Source organism: Zosterops lateralis, assembly GCF_965231275.1.
Source record: "Zosterops lateralis genome assembly, chromosome: 8".
Taxonomy (NCBI): Eukaryota; Metazoa; Chordata; class Aves; order Passeriformes; family Zosteropidae; genus Zosterops; species Zosterops lateralis.
Window position 1 is genome coordinate 4387910 of NC_139768.1, and position 17029 is coordinate 4404938.

Here is a 17029-nt window from a genome sequence, read left to right on the forward strand (position 1 = left end):
AACCTATCTAACCTGACTTAGTCTTATTAACCATGACATAGGGAGTTTAACAACATATAGACCTGACAAGCACATTGATTTTCCAAAAAGATTAGCAGGCAGTGCAATTTATTAGCTACTTACCTGTTGATGACAAACTGTAGATTTTGCCCCTTCCTGTTTGGTGACAAGCTTTATGGTGCCCAGGTAGCAGCAAGGCTCCAGGATTCAGCTCTGAGTTCCAGATTGGGACTCTGTTCAGGCCTGTGTTTGTTGGAGTCAAGATACATTCTGCTCACAGCACGTCCTTTATTTTTGGGAGAAAAAAAGAAGAAACAAGTAAATGGAGTCTGCATTCAGAAAGCCTTTGAAACAGTCTCTGAGAAACAGTTTTCTCTTCCTGACAGTTCCCTGAATTCATTTTCGGCTTCTGCTGTACTCTGTGCAAGTAGGGGCTAATCCTTTTGTCACATCCCCCTTCCCACTTTTTCCTAACCTTTTCTTTTTCTTCTGGGAAATAATTTCCTTGCTACGCCAGGCCTTCCTCAGGCCCCTGTCCCTGCCCCAGCTAAAGCAGTCAGTCCCTGTGCAGCCTCCCCCCAGCTGTGCTGTTTTCAGACCCCAGAAGTCACTTTCTGTGTGGACTCCTATCATCCACAAGCTGTGACTTTATTCTGCTCTTTTTAACCTCATTACAGTTTCCTGAGGCACATCAACAACAGCATCAACTGAGAATGCCAGCTCTGTAGAAAGCCAAGAGCATTCACCATTCAGGAAATAAGAAGCCATTTCATTCTATATGGATATTTTATTATTTTTTAAAAGATAAAGCGTGTCAGTTTGTTGCCATTCATTTTCCAGCCTGTGATGACAGCATTGACTGTGTGGCTGTTGGAGACACTTCTGTGTTTCCAGTATTTACCTGAACTATGTCTTAATAGATGGTAACCTGAAAAGAAGGAAAGGAGCACAGCTATCTCCTGTGGGAGATATGGGAGATGGGAATGCATCTGCCCTGCTGGATATATCCTGAAGGAAGCAGAGAACCCTCTAATTTCCCAGGCTAGCACTGCCTGCTTATACAGCAGCTTTCATTCAAGAGTTTAGAAGGTGCGAGAGATACTGTTGCTCAAAAGAAGTTCTGTCAATATGCTAGATGCTCTGTTCTTTCCAGAAACTGGAAACTAGACTGCTTTTTTGGCAGGAGTCCCCCAAGAGTTTCCGACAATGTCGTGCTCTTAATTCTTGAGATTCTAACATCTGTTTATTTGCAGATGCCATTGGGTATACACTACATATTTCAACGGCGTAAAATTATTTTGGAGAGCGTTAGTACTGTATGCTGTTTTTGCAGCAAGTGGGCTTATGCTATCTTTGGAACAACACATAGCTTTCCACAGTTAAACTGTTGACTGTTTTCTACACAGTGCTTGCTTTGGTTGGCATTTTTTTTTTTTTTTCCTCCCCTCATGGTTTTGTCCTGGGTTGGCTTAGCCTGGAGCCGAGCTGTGACAATGATTGACACATAGCTGTACACAATATTTGGAAAGTGACCTAATGAGGGTCCAAAATAGCAACAGATTGAGAAATGATAGGATCATAGGGTGTAAAATAGTTGTGTGTCCTGTATGTTGCCTTGCAGTTGAAAATTTCTGGAGAAGAACATTTGGAATAAGAGACAGCACTTGTGAAAAGTTGCTATTATACAGGGTTTGCAAGTCTGCATGGCAGTGCCTGTGTATGTGACTTGCATACTGACCAAAGGACAGGAAAAAAAAAAAATAAAAGTGCCAGCACCCACAGAGTCAGTCTTGTACTTCAAGATTTTTGTCCTCCAGACTTTTTCCACTACAATGGATGCCTTCTAAATAAACATGATGAACACAGCTGTTTGGTACATAAAAGCCCATTGTACCAAGAGAAAAAAAGCAATAATAAAGGTTTAAACAGCAAAGCAACAATGAGCGTTTTGTTCCACATGCAAGACTCATTTTGCAGAACAGACCTGCTTTAAACCAAACTTTATGGCAGCATTTGTTGTCCTAGATATGAAATAAAACCATGTTAGACCATTAAGATGCAATAAACTGGCCATTGAACTGAGCTCCACCCTCATTATAACACCATCCATCAGAGCCAAGTGTTTGAGGCTTTGTTGTGAGGCTGGTTGCATGGAATTTAACACCTCTGAGACACAGCCAGGTATCTGTGGCTTTGTCATTGAAGGGTATAATAGAAAAACCTAGAGTAAGGGGGCAAGAGACTCATAAGATATTTTCCTACACTAATAGGAAGTGTCCTAGCAGGTCAATGCTGTCTTTGGTCAAGAAGAGACAGCAAGCAGTAACTAGGAATTATCATGATATAAAAGTTAAGCTTTTTTCTCTACTCTGTGCCTTTCAAGAGTAAAATTCCTTCTAGAATTGTCTATGGCAGCCACTTTCTGGATCTAAAACAGATTTTATTCAAGCACAAATAACTACACATTCCAGTTGAGAAAATAATCACCATTTTCATGTTTCTGACTTGGAGACTTATAGATCCAGTCCTTATAGGCAAGAGGGGAACTAACTGGGAATGAGAACACACCAGCTAGTTCAGCTTGCTGCAATAAAGTATGGAACACTTGCTTGGGAAGAAAAATGTGTGGAGTTAAGAAAAGTTTACAGTGTGCTGCAGAAAATAAAATTCACATCCCTGTGAAACAGAATCAGGTCTAAAGCAATGGGATAGATTAAGTAACTTGCCAGAGAAGATAGTGACATTCAGAAGATAACAAAAACTGATGAAACTCTGGAAGAACAAAAATGTAGGGAAGGAAATTGGCAGTTCTACAGAAAATATATTTTATCAGACAGATTTGTTGTCCAGCTGTTTTTCATAGAATTAGGGGGGTATGCACTAGGCTGGTACTTGATGAAGATCTGTTATTTAGCCTAGATGAAGTAATTTGGAGGATAATTATAAGATTTTAAAAAAATCTCCATTCTCTTAGTATCATAAGAACTCAAGGATTGCAATACCAGATCAGGCCGTTGGCCTCCATTCTCCAAAACAAGTCCAATTTGTTTAATTTTATGTTACATTATTAGTTATTCTAAAACAGAGCATGTTTTTGATCCACGGGGTATTTAATGTGCACTCAAGTGAGGACTTCTGACTTTCTCAGCTACAGACTGACAGAGTAGCACAGTCTACAGTACCTAAACGTGTCCTTTAATAATAATGATTATTATTCAATTTATTTCCAAATTTTAATATTTCTCTCACTATTCCTTGTGTAAGTACCAACACTGGAGTGCCCTTAACCTTCTCCAAATTTTATTGAAAAGGTACTAGCATAACAATTCCTGTGTTGCAGGAACTTGTGCTCTCTGCCTCGGGATGATTGTACACTCTTAATATTTTGTGGCTACTTAAAGTGCCAAACAAGTAATTCCAAAACACTTTTCAGGAAGTTAAATGTCAATTCTCACATCAGTCCTCATAAGAGATTCCAGAGAGCTGAATCTCTTACGTTAATCAGAGGACAACGTGCATTTGGAGATCTTGGCAACACCAGCCTCTGTCCTCCCAGCTCCAGAGCCCTTTTGATGAGGCTGCCTCAGCACACAAAGTGCAACTTCCACAGCCCACTGTACAATGGTCTCAGAATCTTAGATCCTGTTACAGGTATTTGAGCTAACAACTATTCTGTTCCTAATTTCAATTGGATATATACTTTAAAATGCAAAAATTCAAGGGTTTATGTCTGTAAGCATTCTCCTTTGCTCCCTGTTCTTATCTCTGCAGCTGTGGCCTCCTGCTTTGCTACTTCTGTAGTCTTTGGAAAACACCCACATTTGCCAGGGAAATAAAAACCCCATGTGTGAATGTACTATAGGAAGTGGAGTCTGAAAATAAGATCTATATCTTGGATAAAAAGTGTGAAACTCCAATTATTATCCAAACTACACTCTTCCATTTATATCACCTAGGTATGGCTTTAGGCTTCTCTATTGTCCAGGATTAAGTTTTGTTTTGTGTGTTTTTGTAAGTACTGCATGTAGCAGATACTCCTCTTACTTTTTACACTTAGGCTGAATTACCTAATAGCAATTTGATTGCAGGAAGAAATGCACAAGAGCCAAATTTGGTTCACCAAAAAAAGCATTCTTAATACAATTATGCTGCTTTTACTCTGGCTTCCTTACCTGAATAAGAACAGCAGAAAGTTCCCAGAAGTAAGAAGAAAATGTGTTGAATTTACACCAACAGCCAGAGCCTCTTGTGTTGTGTCCTTATCTGCAAATGCTGCTGCAGCTCTGCAGCACATCTGCCCTACCTCAACCTTTAATTCAAACATGACTTACACTTGGGCTTTAATTTATTTACAGTGAAAGTATTATCCACCAGAGGAATCTGCAGCTACTTGCTTTCACATCACAATCACAGCCAGGCTTGGAAAGCTGGCAAGAGCTAAAATGTTAATTGCTGAAAGTAAATCAAGTCTCCAAGAAGAATAATATAGACTTCCTGCTTTACTATTGATTTCTTTTCAATAGCCTGAAAAGTAAAATCAAGCAACAGAAGATAGACCAATTATATTTATTATTCCTGATCAGCTGAAAATCATTACCACTTATTTTAAATCCCTTGGGATTTTGTATCTATGCAAACTCCTCATTGAGAGAAGCACTGGCATGCTTTTTCTGCCTCACAAGTACATTCACATCTTGAAAAAAAACCTGTCAGGCTGTATATAGAAAAGAAAAAACACACCAACCTGTAACTGGAGGCAAAAGGATGTAGAATTCTTGTTACAATTATATTTTATCCACAGAGCTTTCATTTACAGTTATTTTATGCGTTTACAGTGTCTTCCACGCCAAAGCACCCAAACAAAGGGGTGATGTAACTGTGTGTTGGGTAATGATTTTTCATCCACTCCTCTTTTGCTCTGCAGACACAGACTCAGTTATTCAGAACAGAAAAGGAAGATCCTTCTCCAGTGAACTGCACAAATGATCAGACAACCGAGGCTAACTTGAATCAATATATTAATTTATGAAGTCTATGGAATGAATTATAACCAAGACATGTACTAAGCTGCTTTTATCCCAAAGCCAATCCCCTCTTCCCCCCACCCAGGGCTCTTTGGTTTTGTTGTTTTGTTTGGGGGATTTGTGTACTTGTACAAGATAGATAACAAACAACTTGTAGGGATGGTCCTTTTACTTTGGTAATTGACAACTAGAAGAAAAGACTGCATTTTACTGGAAATGCTAGGTGAGGATTAATGCCAAGGAAAGTTTTTTAGATCAGAGTTTAAGTGCACCATAAAAGGACTTTGAAACACGATTTAAGTGAAATTCAAATCTAAGACCAGAGAATCTTTTCTATGCTGCTTTAAGAAGCCCGAAAAATAATGACACAGTGCAGTTGCCAAAAGGTGCAGGCACAGATATTAAATAGCTCAATAATACAATTCTGATAATATGTATTTGCATAGAAACAAAAGCAACTGTATCCTGAGATGCATATATACTAATGCTACCAAAAATGATACTGGGTACCACCTTTCATTAATCTGTTCAAAAAGTGGAATGTCAGTCAATACCTGTACCTCTCCCCAGTTTATTTTCCCCAGAAGAATTTCCAATGGCCTGATGCCCATTTTTTTACTCTCTGGAATTGCTCTTCCTCTCTTAGAAAGCCACAATGAAATGATTAAATTAAATGGAGAGAATGTAAGTCTTTTCCTCATGGTTTACTTAGGTTCTGTGTGGGTTCCAGAGTAATTATATTAGATCAAAGTAATTAATTAAATTTTACAAAGCTATTCAAGTCTTAGAGTAGTGCTGACATAATTCAGACAGACAGTATTTCATAAGTAAAAACTTGGATCACTTCGTTTTTTCCTGCAGGTTGGTTCTGAGAATAAGAAACAATTTGTGATCTACTAAAAGTAGAATCTAAAATTATAGACAGATTCATTGAAGAAAGCAGAATAAGTACAGGGTTACAAGTCCTGGGTTTTCTCCATGTCCCTCATTGTCTAGCCAGGCCAGTACAGTCATGGGGAGTTTTGGTGGATTTTAAGTTTTAAGCATATCACAAGATTAGCCCTTTACTTTCTGTTGTATGTTTTGGTGTAAGCAAATAGTAACAAGTCCAATACTTCCACTAAGAGGAGTTTTAAGGAGCCTCACATAGACCCTTTTTCTTCACTCTTACAACTGCTGCTGATGGGAGAACTGCTGCCTGGTCTTCCAAACCTGTTTCTTAAGAAATACATTTTGTGCTTCCACAAATTTAGTTTGAAGATTAGCAAATGCCCTCACAATCCAGGACTTGAGCTCATATGCAAAGTAGAGATCAATTTCTGTTATATTAACTGGCCATTCACACCTACTCCCTCCATGAGGCACGATTTGGTGTCTCTTTGCAATAACCACAAGTGCAATACCCTACATAGAAGGATTGTGGGTACCTGGAAATCTGTATTTACATGTCATCCAGCTGAATGTCAAGTAAGCAAATACTTTAAGGGGATCAGCTTGCTCTCATAGATTCCTCTTGCTTCAAGGAGTTCCAGGTATCTCAGTGATTTTTGCAGGGGACTTGCAGCCTATATTTCTTCACACTAAGGGGGCCTGCTAGGCAACTATTTTGTAAGTAGTCATTAGGGCTGTGGATACTTGTGGTTGAAAGAAAAGCAGAGGACCTATTGCACAGTCATTGCACCCTGAAAATAGAGGACTAGGGAGAATTTTTAAGAGGGTTTGAGCATCAGTGATCCTTGAAATGCAGAGGTGTTCTTATATTATTATCTTTCTCCAACATATATTGAAACTGAAATTAGTAGAATAATAGTTTCATTCCTCTAACAGTCACAGCATGGGAAGAAAAAAAAAAAAAAAAGCCTAAATTCCACTCCGAAACCAGATTTCTCAGTTGTTGTTTTATAATTTATCTGAAGCAGATTGTGATGTTTTAGGTTTGCTTGCTGATACAACACTTCAAGCTGTGCTGTATCACAGTTGATTAAGAGGGTAGCTTTAAACGTAGATAAAACTATCTAAAAGCCGGAGACACAAAATGAAATTCCGACCTGTCATTTAGTACATAGAAATAATTTATTTTCCTCACTATATATTGAATTTAATAAAAGTTTTTGTCTTCCCATGAGTGCAGGAACTGAGGCCCTGAGCCTTGCATTGCGAGGGGCCCGTTCTGGGCAGATGATGTATTGTTTCTACCTCTGACAGCGACCTCAGCTTTGCCTCTTTTAAACTTTGGCAGCCGTCGCAGAGGTTTCTGTGCCAAGAAGGCATTACTGAATGTAAATGATATAAACAAAACTGTCTCGGACTCAGAGCTCTGTTTAACCCAAAATGGACATTTCTGAGCGAAACCTTTCATCGCGCAAGAGCCGCGCAGGAGGTGAACGCTTTCCTAAGTGTGCCTTGAGCAGGCACAGATCTATTTCCGGGTGTTATTTTTCTTGCTTTTAGAGTGTCAAAAGACCTACCAAACGAGAGGAAACTCAACTCTTGTTTTTCAGACTGCAGGTCGGATCGAGACAAGATTTCCTGCAGGAAGCAGAGATGTTAACAGAAAGTGCAGGGATCAAAACAACGTCCATCCGTTTCTCCCCTCACTTTGTGCCATACAGACTCCATAACCTCATCCTCAGCAGAGAACTCTGTTCTGACCAAAAGAACTTGTTTGGGACAGAGAGGCTGGCAGGGTCCCTCTCCAAGCCTTTCCCCAAAGGTCATGGAGGTTGGTGGCCAGGGGAGACCCAGCTGCAGACAGGAAGGGGACAGCCCAGGGATCCAGGGCTCCTGGGGGATGTAGAAAAGTAATTTGCAGCGTGAATGGTCTCTGTTGTCCCTGATATAGTGCTCATGTGTTAGAGCTTCTCTTTAACATAAGAGAGAAGTTGTTGGGCATTCAGCAGATGAAAAGGAACCCTGCAGAATTTGGTGCAAGATTCAGAAAGTTCCTTCAAGACTGTGTGTCTCTGACCAGAGCAAATCTCTGTCCTCTACCACATCTGCCTTTGAAGGCCTTTTGTAAGGTGCCTGTACATTGTGCAAAATGAGTGTCCTCAGTGATATTGACAGCAAACCCTTCCCTGAGGCTGAAATAAGGAGGCTGAAGCAAACTCTTCCCTGAAGCTGAAATAAACACTACTAGCAGGAAGCCTGAGGCTGAAATAAACACCACTAGCAGAAGCCAAAAGGCCAACCTAAGCTCCAGCAAGCCTGGAGTTGGTGACTGAGCAGTTCCTGAACTGCCAGCATAACTTTACCACTGTACATAGGGAGCAGGACTTTTTTAAGATCTGAGAAACTCATTGAAAGCTTTGGATGCAAGTGTTAAACTCCAGCAAGGCGAGGTGGTGGCTTGTGTTGCCCTCCAGCCTTGCTGTGATTGAAGGTACACACCAGCCATGCACAGAGGAGTGTGTTGCACCCACTTGCTGTTCTGCAGAGTCTCAGCAATTACAGCCTGAGAAGCCACAGCCAGCTGAGCTGTCAGATTTAGAATAACTAGATTAGAGAGATCTGTATGCTGGATTAAAGATTCATTGCCCTTCAATGACTCGCTTCACAACCACTGGCAGGTCACACTGCATTTGTAACTGTCTCCTTAAGATGCTGTTTCTGCAGAAGGAAAGGCCTTGTCCTATCACTAAAAATATTTAGAGGTGGACATTAGTGTTAGCAGTTTAACATTAACATTTATTTGCCTAAAACCCCCCAGAGGAGAAGGATGAATTAAGGTATACTTGGCTAGTCTAACTAGCCAGGAATGCATTAAGGTTTATTTGGCTAATCTACATTTATCTGTGGTTTTATATGAGAACTTGAGTAATTTGGATTTTACTAAAGGTCAGGCCAAAGACTAGATTTTTTGACAGCTGACTTAAAAGTTGACTTCAGAAGGAAACAGAAACCTCAGTCTTTTTTTTTTTTTTTTTTTTTTTTTTTTTTTTTTTTTTTTCTTGCTCCAGGCAAACATTTTCTTCACTGAGTGATGAGCTTGGCTTTCAGTTTTCCAATGATAAAATGTTACTAAGCAAACTCTTAAGCTGTTTTTTTGTAAAAGTATCCAATATATCTAAAGCAGACAGAAGGCATACAGGAGCAGTTTTTGAGGTTTTCCAGTTCAACCTTGGTAATTAAATGTCTCTATTTCTTCTGGCTCAAATTAATGCAACTAAATTTATTACAGTATTTTCATTTAATCCTTCTGTTTTCAGAGGGCTTTGGGTTGGCCATAAACATTGATGATGATCTTAAAGGTCTTTTCCAATCTAAACAATTCCACGATTCTATTCTGTGATTCTGCATTGGATGTTTGCTCTGGGGACAAAGACAGGGAACTGTTTTAACCACTCAAGAGGAGCTGAAGCACAGAGAAGTCACAGATTTTAAGTGCTCTTCTCCAAACATGGTTGTCTTCTGATGCAACTGTTGTGCTTTCACACATATTGCACAGCCCCCTGGATAAAGCCCACATCAAAAGCAAGCCTTAGGACACCAGCAAATATGACAGCTACAGGCTTTCGGGTTAAGTTTTGTATAGTACACATACAAGCCATACTGAAATACTGTTTGGGTAGCTCAGATTTCCATCTCCTCCAGCATGAAAGTAGCAACAGAGTGAGGGCAATGACTTGTCTATCCCATTTTATCCATGACACCATGACACAGCATCTCAGTTCTTATCTTTGTGAAAATCCAAGCTGTTAGCTTTAGCACCTTTTGATACTTTGGTGTTGGGCTAATGATTAGCATGACTATTCTGGTTACTGTCATACAGGCTGGAAAATATTTGCAATTTACAACTTATGAAAACCTTACTTTTTCATACTAATGACAGGGCAATCCAACTCCCTTTTCCTAAAAACTTCAAACAGTCGTGGTGCCTGTTGACTTAAACTTAAGTCTGTCCAAATAAGACTTTTATTTTTGTTTGCTTTATTAGGTCAGCAGCATTTACTAATGCAAAAATAAGTCATCAAAAATTCTTTGCTCATTGCTTTTCAATTACAGACTGTTTCATGTTGTGGAAGCATTAATGACTGAAGTAGGTTGCAGGAAGATTGAAGTGCTACAGGACCTCACTTCAATATGTGCAATTACTACAGATGTGGAGAGAACCATAAGCATAACTAACAAATCATACTGACTTCTAGAGCATCAAACAGATGCACTGCTCAGATACAGCCCCCATCAACCAGCACGAGTCATTCTAGCTTTGTGTAACTGGTGGATAAGTTAATCTTTGTCACTGCCTTAAGAGTCCAGCAGCTACAAACTGAACTTGGGGCAGAAACTGTTTTTTCCAGATATACCTCTACTTTTCCAGTCCATGCCTAATAAGAAGATACCATTCCCACATAAACAAGTTGTCATTGCTTATTAATAACAGCTGGTCTGGTAGATGCTCAGATATACATGTCATAATTAAGAGGCTCTTGTGCTTTCTGATCCCTGTTAAAAAATACCTTTCTAGTTAAAGCAGTAGCTTTACACACCAAAGGGAAATTTGGAAAGTAAACTGGCCTTTCACTTGCTTCCATGTTTCATTGCATATTCACAACAGTTGCCTTCCTTCTCAACATTATACCCATGCTAAAAAAGAAACGGAAGAGATAAAGCCAGTTGTTTTGGGTTTTCTTTTTCTACCTCTTGACACATCAATCCCAAAAGATGTTTCTGAAAGGCAAGGGCCCAGCCAAGGGAATCAAGAGCATTAGCTAATCATTCATGTAACTAGGAATATCTTAGAGGTGAATTAGATACTGGAACTCTTGAGTCACTCACCCAACTGGAAGTCAGGGTGAGGAAGCTGTAGAAGACAATAGCTGCCTCTTTCACAAAGAACCACTCTTCAACCTTACAGATTACGTGCCCTTAAACTGGAAACACTGAGCAAACAAATAACAAAGGGAACTTTGCTTCCCAACACCACCAACAGATGCAGTTTAAAGATCTACCCAGCAGAGAGGTTACCTTTGGAAAACACAGATTTTCAGTTTGGTTCACATTCAATTAAATCAACAAGTTTCATAGGAAGGAAGGAAAAAACAAACAAACAAACTTACATTATCAGCTCGAACCTCCCACCAAGGCAGTTTCTAAGTTTTACCAGCAGGTTCCCCATCCCCCAGTATGGCAAGATAAGGAAATCCTGAATTCGTTGCAGCTGGGCTGATGAGCCTTGTAATTAGGACATGCAGTGTGGTCTTTCGAGCTCCTCCAGAGCACTAACCCTTTCACTGCCAAATCCTTTCTCTCCTGTTCTAGCTCAAAATGAGACTATTTCAGAGGTAGTATTGTCTGCCATTTAAAGAAACAGGTTGGGTGTGCTAGTCTTGCATTGTGAACACAGAGCAGTCATTGCTTTTGGTGGAATTTGTGAGAGGAGCAGTTTTGCTGCCACCTCCCAGATGAGTACTAATACACTTGAGACCAGAGTGAGTCAGGATGCATTTCTTTTCCTCCTCTGTTTTCTATCTGAGGCCATCAACACTCTCCCTGGCACTCTAGTCACCCCCCTGGACATCTCCTTTTGGTGTGAAGCTAATTCAAAGGTTTTTATTCAAAACCTTTCTTAAAAATCCTCTTTGCAGCAGTGCAAACACTTAATAAGGGCTGAATTGCTGTTCTGCTCAAATGAGTGCCCCAGAAAGAAAAAAAAACCAAAACAAACCAAACCAAAACTGTTTTATGTATCTCAGCAATATTCATTCACCCCTTGTCTTTTACAATGACAAAATAGAGTCAATCACCATTTCATCACATTCATTACAAGCCCTAAGCTTTCACTATTTGATTCCAGGGGCCAGGATGAACTTTCCCATTACCACCCTTATTACATAACTTGGCTTTTGGGAAAGGCTTATTTCCACATCTCTTTCTGAAGAACTAGAGATTTCCAGAGCTAGAAACAGGATGTAGCACCATTTGTGCTGGTGCTCTTTATAGCAACTTTCAAGTGCCAGATTGATGTGTTTTTCACATTGACTTGGAGTCAAACAGCTTTAAGACCATTTTCCAGGTCAGACTGGCAGGAACTGCTGAATCGGTTTGCCTGACTATACCTTGGGATCTCTAGGCATTTTCCAGAGGAATGCATTGTTCTTTAAAGTACCAGTGACATCAACAATATCCATCTTCTCCTTTACTGTCATGTTTTGGATGTTATATTTGTTTTTCCTTTTTTAACCCTGGGCCTCAAGATGATTATAGGGAAGCATTTCATGGTGCCGTGTGTGGACTGAATGTTTTGCTGTGTCCACTGCACAAGTGCCCTGCCAGCTGAACCTGGTGGCCACTTCTAGAGCCATGTGCCTCTCTTTGGCCACAGAACCATTGGTGGCTGCTGAGGGTATGATTTAGTGTCAGAACAGCCCATAGTCTGATAGGATCTTAGCCTCTGACACAGCTCCTGGCTGCCACGGTTGAAACAAAAGCTTGTGAAGATTTGCTGCCACCTTGTTTTTCAGTATTGACCTGAAACGTGCCAGGAAGGGTTGATGGAGGAGTGAGTTACATAACGCCCAGCTGTGGTTCCGAGTTTCTCCCTTTTAATGAGGGCAATAGCTCAGTGTAAAGGATGTGTAGGAAAGAAAACATTGCTTTATGCCATATGTCCAATGCAAAGCCCACTGTGGGCAGCAGATAGATGTGTTTTGTACTGAGTTTTGCACTGAGTTAGCCCTGGGGGCAAAAATAGCAACCTCCTGATGGGCAGGAGTTATTCTACACCCCCAGAAAATATTCCAGGTTTTGGCAATAGATAAAGAGTTTGCGACTTCACACATTCTGTGTCCATATTTTCACCCTTCTATAAAATCAGGTAATAAGGAATTTGCAGAGTTACTAATGGGTGTAATGCAGGTGAAGTACTTTAAGAATCTCTTGGCAAGAGGAGCTCTTAGAAAGATTTTATGTTTTTCCAAGCGTATATAAGAGAAAGTGGCTCCTAGGGAAACAAGAACTTCTTGAAGACCCTTAATTAATACTATTTTGGCATCCACAGCACTTCCCCTTCCTTTTCAAAATTCAGTGCCAAGAATTTCTCATTCCAATAGCATCCAATAAATCCTAGAAATAAATTCCATTGACCATTGGAGGTAGCTTTGGTTGCTTGATGGCTAAAGCAGCTAAAATATTTTACTCGTTTTTGAAATACCTCTTCCTTTTTAAATCTGTGGCTTTAACCCCTGAAACCAAGTGCCTAATTCTCCTCTCAGCCACATCATCTTTCACAGCACAGAACTGTGCTCCACAGGATGTTTTAGTCCCAGGACATATGTGAAGTCCCATGTGACATCAGATTCCTCTCTGGGAGCTCTTGAATTGATCCTGCTGCTGTGCACCAGTTTCAGCTTTGCAAGAGGGGTCAGGGGAGTTCAGCGTGTTGTGTTTGACTACAGTGCAAGTGGGTGAAGCAGATTATTAGGCTGAATTGTTCTGTATAGTGTACACTATCTGTGGTGAGGTGGAATTCAGGGATAGTTGGGTCTCACCCAGGTACTTGTGCCTAGAGCTTTAATACGATTTTTTAGTATGCAATGGTCACCCAGAAGACACAGTGTGCAGGCACCTGAATGTTTGAGATCTCTGAAATTAATTTACTTTCAATCTCAGGTTTATTTCACAAACTCTAAATCAGTTTCAGTGCATGTCTTCAAAATATGTATAGCGTATAAACATATGAAAATGCATATAAAGATCCCATTGAAATATTTGAATTCAGTAGAATTAAAGCACAGAGGCAGAGATTGGACCTCTTACCTCAGTTTCCCATAAACCAGCAGTAATTCTCTGATTCCAGGAGCATTACATGAGCATAGCATTGCAGACCTAAGGTGGAAACACCATGTGAAATGTGTCCCATCCATGTGAGGGTGGAAAGGACACTCAGTAGGTGATCCTACTTCTATAGTGATTCATTATGATGTTAATTTTTTTAAGAGTTTTCTTTTTGAACTCCACTATGCAGCTTCTTTTGGACCTTAAGTGGTTAAAGTGGATTAATCCTTGTTGTCTCCATTAGAGAGAATACCTATTTAGGTGTTGATGGGTTTCCTGCTGTTCTAAAACTACTAAATAGCAAATTAGGAGCTACTGATTTTGATTTGCAGATTGAGGGAGTGAAGATCCTATTGAGGTGAAGTACAAAACCTAGGTATTTACTGTTTATCAGGAAATGTTTAAATCACAGCGGGTTCCCCCTTAGAAAATCCAAACCAGATGTAGATCTCAATGCTTCTTGTTGTTATTCGAACATGGGACTCAGTGTTGACTGTCTGATTAACCAGATTGGAAATTGGAAGTTACTTTGCATTTTTCTTGGCGTTCTTTTCCTTTGCCTGACTTCAGTATTCTTTGCGTAAGTAGTTTGGGACACAAAAGGGTTCTGTTTTGTGAGTTGTTCTTTCAGCTTTTTGCCTGCATAATCTAACTGTGCTATTAATGCATTATGGTCAAACACAAGAAAGCAATCATTGCTTAGTGGAAAGGTTGGAGTAAGAGAGCCATGGCAAGCTCAATAGTGGGGTGACCAGCTCCATCATGAAATCTCTTTATTAATAGCCTGGATACTGCTCCCCTCAAATATGCAGCCATGTTCCTAAGAAGAAAAGAATCACTTATTTTCCCTGCTGTTTTTATCTATCCCCTATTCAGATCTCCCTCAGAACAAGCCTTAATACAGTACTTTGTTGCATGTGACTTATTTGTTTTCCTTTGCAGGCTCTGAGCAGCAGTCTCTACAAGAGTGCATCACCTTATGGCTCCCTTAATAACATTGTGGATGGGTTAAGCTCCCTCACTGAGCATTTCTCTGACCTATCCCTTTCTTCAGAAGCCAGAAAACCCAGCAAGAGGCCACCTCCTAACTACCTGTGCCATCTCTGCTTTAACAAGGGACACTACATCAAAGACTGCCCCCAGGTAAGTAATGCATAATGTTCTGAAAAAAATCTGCATCAAGATTTTCTTCATTCCTTGATTTAGCAACACAGAATTTGACTGAAACAATTAAGAGTGAGCAACACTGAACACTTGACAAAGTGCCAAGCTAGCCATATGTTCTTTTAACCTATTCTTTATCATAATGCCAATGTACAAAGTGTGATGGTCTTTGACTCCTAGAACTTTTCTGTAGTGGCAAAGCTGGCAGTATTTATTTCCTTCAAGAAGAGGTATAAAACAGTGTGCACTAAAACCACTCTCTAATCTACGATTTATTTTTATCCCTGAGGCTCCCAAGCACAGTGTACCAGGTTTCTTAATTTTCTCAAGTTTCAGCTGGATGCAGTTGTGTTGCTGGCTTAAACTTTCACAATTTCAACAACATCCTATGTAGAGTCCCAAGGAAATTAAATGCTGCCAATACTATTAAAAACACAGATGTGGACATTACCAGCATCCACTTCATTATGACTTTAACCTCCTAGCCTCTTATTGTGTGACTTTCAGCAGAATTAATCTGCTTAAAATTAGCTACAATTAATTTGCTATTGAGGATGTCGGACATGTATAAACCAAAATACAGGCAGAAAAACATCTGCCAGCAGAGCAAGGTCAGCATGAAATCAGATGAGCTTTGAGTGTATTCCTCTTGCTGTTATGCATAGACTAACTTTATCATTTTCAGTGTATATCTTTCATTAATTCTAATGAAAGTTCTGCAATTAAAGTATGTTTGCAATCTTGGGTGTGGCACTTGAAAATATTTTTACTTGTTTTTATTTTCATCTAGGTTGAGTAAGAATTTTCTTTAGGGAAAAAAACTATGAAATTTTCTTTGCTAGGAGATCAAAAATACTTTGTTTTATATACTTCAGTGTTTAATCTACTTAATTTAGCATGGTACAGAAGAATGTAAAGATAGAACCATGTACTAGCATACATTACTTAACAAGAGGATTGAAACTCCAACTAGTAAATATGTGGCAGAGTGAGAAACTGCTGGACTGGGATGGATGGCTGTGCTTTGCTGTGTGAGAAATCAAATTATTGCAACAGGTCTCTTAACAATCAGTATGTGCGAGCTGCAGCTCACACAGATGGTCCCAAGTGAATGTGTCAGTGTTGGAGCAGTAATACATTGTTTATTTCATAGATATTTTTATGGTTTGAGGCACTAGGGATTAAACACGTTAGTGAAAATTGAAGACACACAGAGAAATCCAGGAGAACTGAACATTAAGGATTGTGTAGGAACATTAATTCTCTTAAATTGCACATCCTGTATAATTTTTTTTTTTCAGATTTCATTTGTAAAGTGTTCAATTTCTCTGTGAACCAGGAAGTGGAAAGACTTCCTAGTGGTATAGTCTGTGACTATCCTGTGAGTTTGGGAGGAATGAGTAAAGGAACACAGGACAGGGAAACATCTGCTCTCTCCCCGCATGCAGTCTATGGTTACAGGCAGCCATATCACATAGCCCCTTTTGAAAGCTGATCAGGTTTTACTTGGGAAGCAATTCAGTGTTTTGCATTGCTACTGCTGGTGTGAGAAGCTGCTCCAGAACCTCAGTCCTCTCCTAACTAGAAATTTTCCAAATTCTAGGACGAGTGTAACTCATGGTCACTTTAGAGTCATTTGTTCTCCTGCCAACATTGTCCTCCACTGAAATAGCTCTTATCCCTCCCTGGTGTTTATCTCAGGATGTATTAATAGACTGCAATCATATCCTCTCTCAGCATTCCATCATATCCTCTCTCAGCATTCGTTCTGTAGGACTAACCAAGCCAGGTTTCCTCAGTTTCTTCACAAAGAGTATGCAGACCCTGTATTCCCCTGTCCTTCTCATGGCTGTTCTCTCCTGCTTTTCATCTCCTTGCACATGCACATGTGTGTGGCATCCCAGAACACAACCTGTCAGTGCCTTCTGCTGAAGGTTGTGTGCACCTTTCTGTTTGTGTTACTTAAGGGATGGGTGATATGAAATTGATTCTGCTCAACTAGAGATTTCTTCTAACACAGGCAAGTGCTTTATGGTTTAATCAGCAAGTGCTTTCTTGAGAAAAAG

At 39.9% G+C, this 17029-nt stretch overlaps 2 protein-coding genes across 2 annotated transcripts in view; one reads left to right on the top strand and one right to left on the bottom strand.

Moving 5' to 3' along the window:
• ANXA11 (annexin A11) overlaps positions 1 to 17029 on the bottom strand; it is a 190227-nt gene that overhangs the window by 58666 nt on the left and 114532 nt on the right. The window lies entirely within an intron of this gene.
• Positions 1 to 17029, top strand: part of ZCCHC24 (zinc finger CCHC-type containing 24) — a 101975-nt gene that overhangs the window by 1608 nt on the left and 83338 nt on the right. The window contains exon 2 of the mRNA XM_083866716.1: positions 14742 to 14942. Within this exon, the coding sequence (XP_083722842.1) occupies positions 14742 to 14942 (201 nt within the window). The remainder of the gene's footprint in view (positions 1 to 14741; positions 14943 to 17029) is intronic.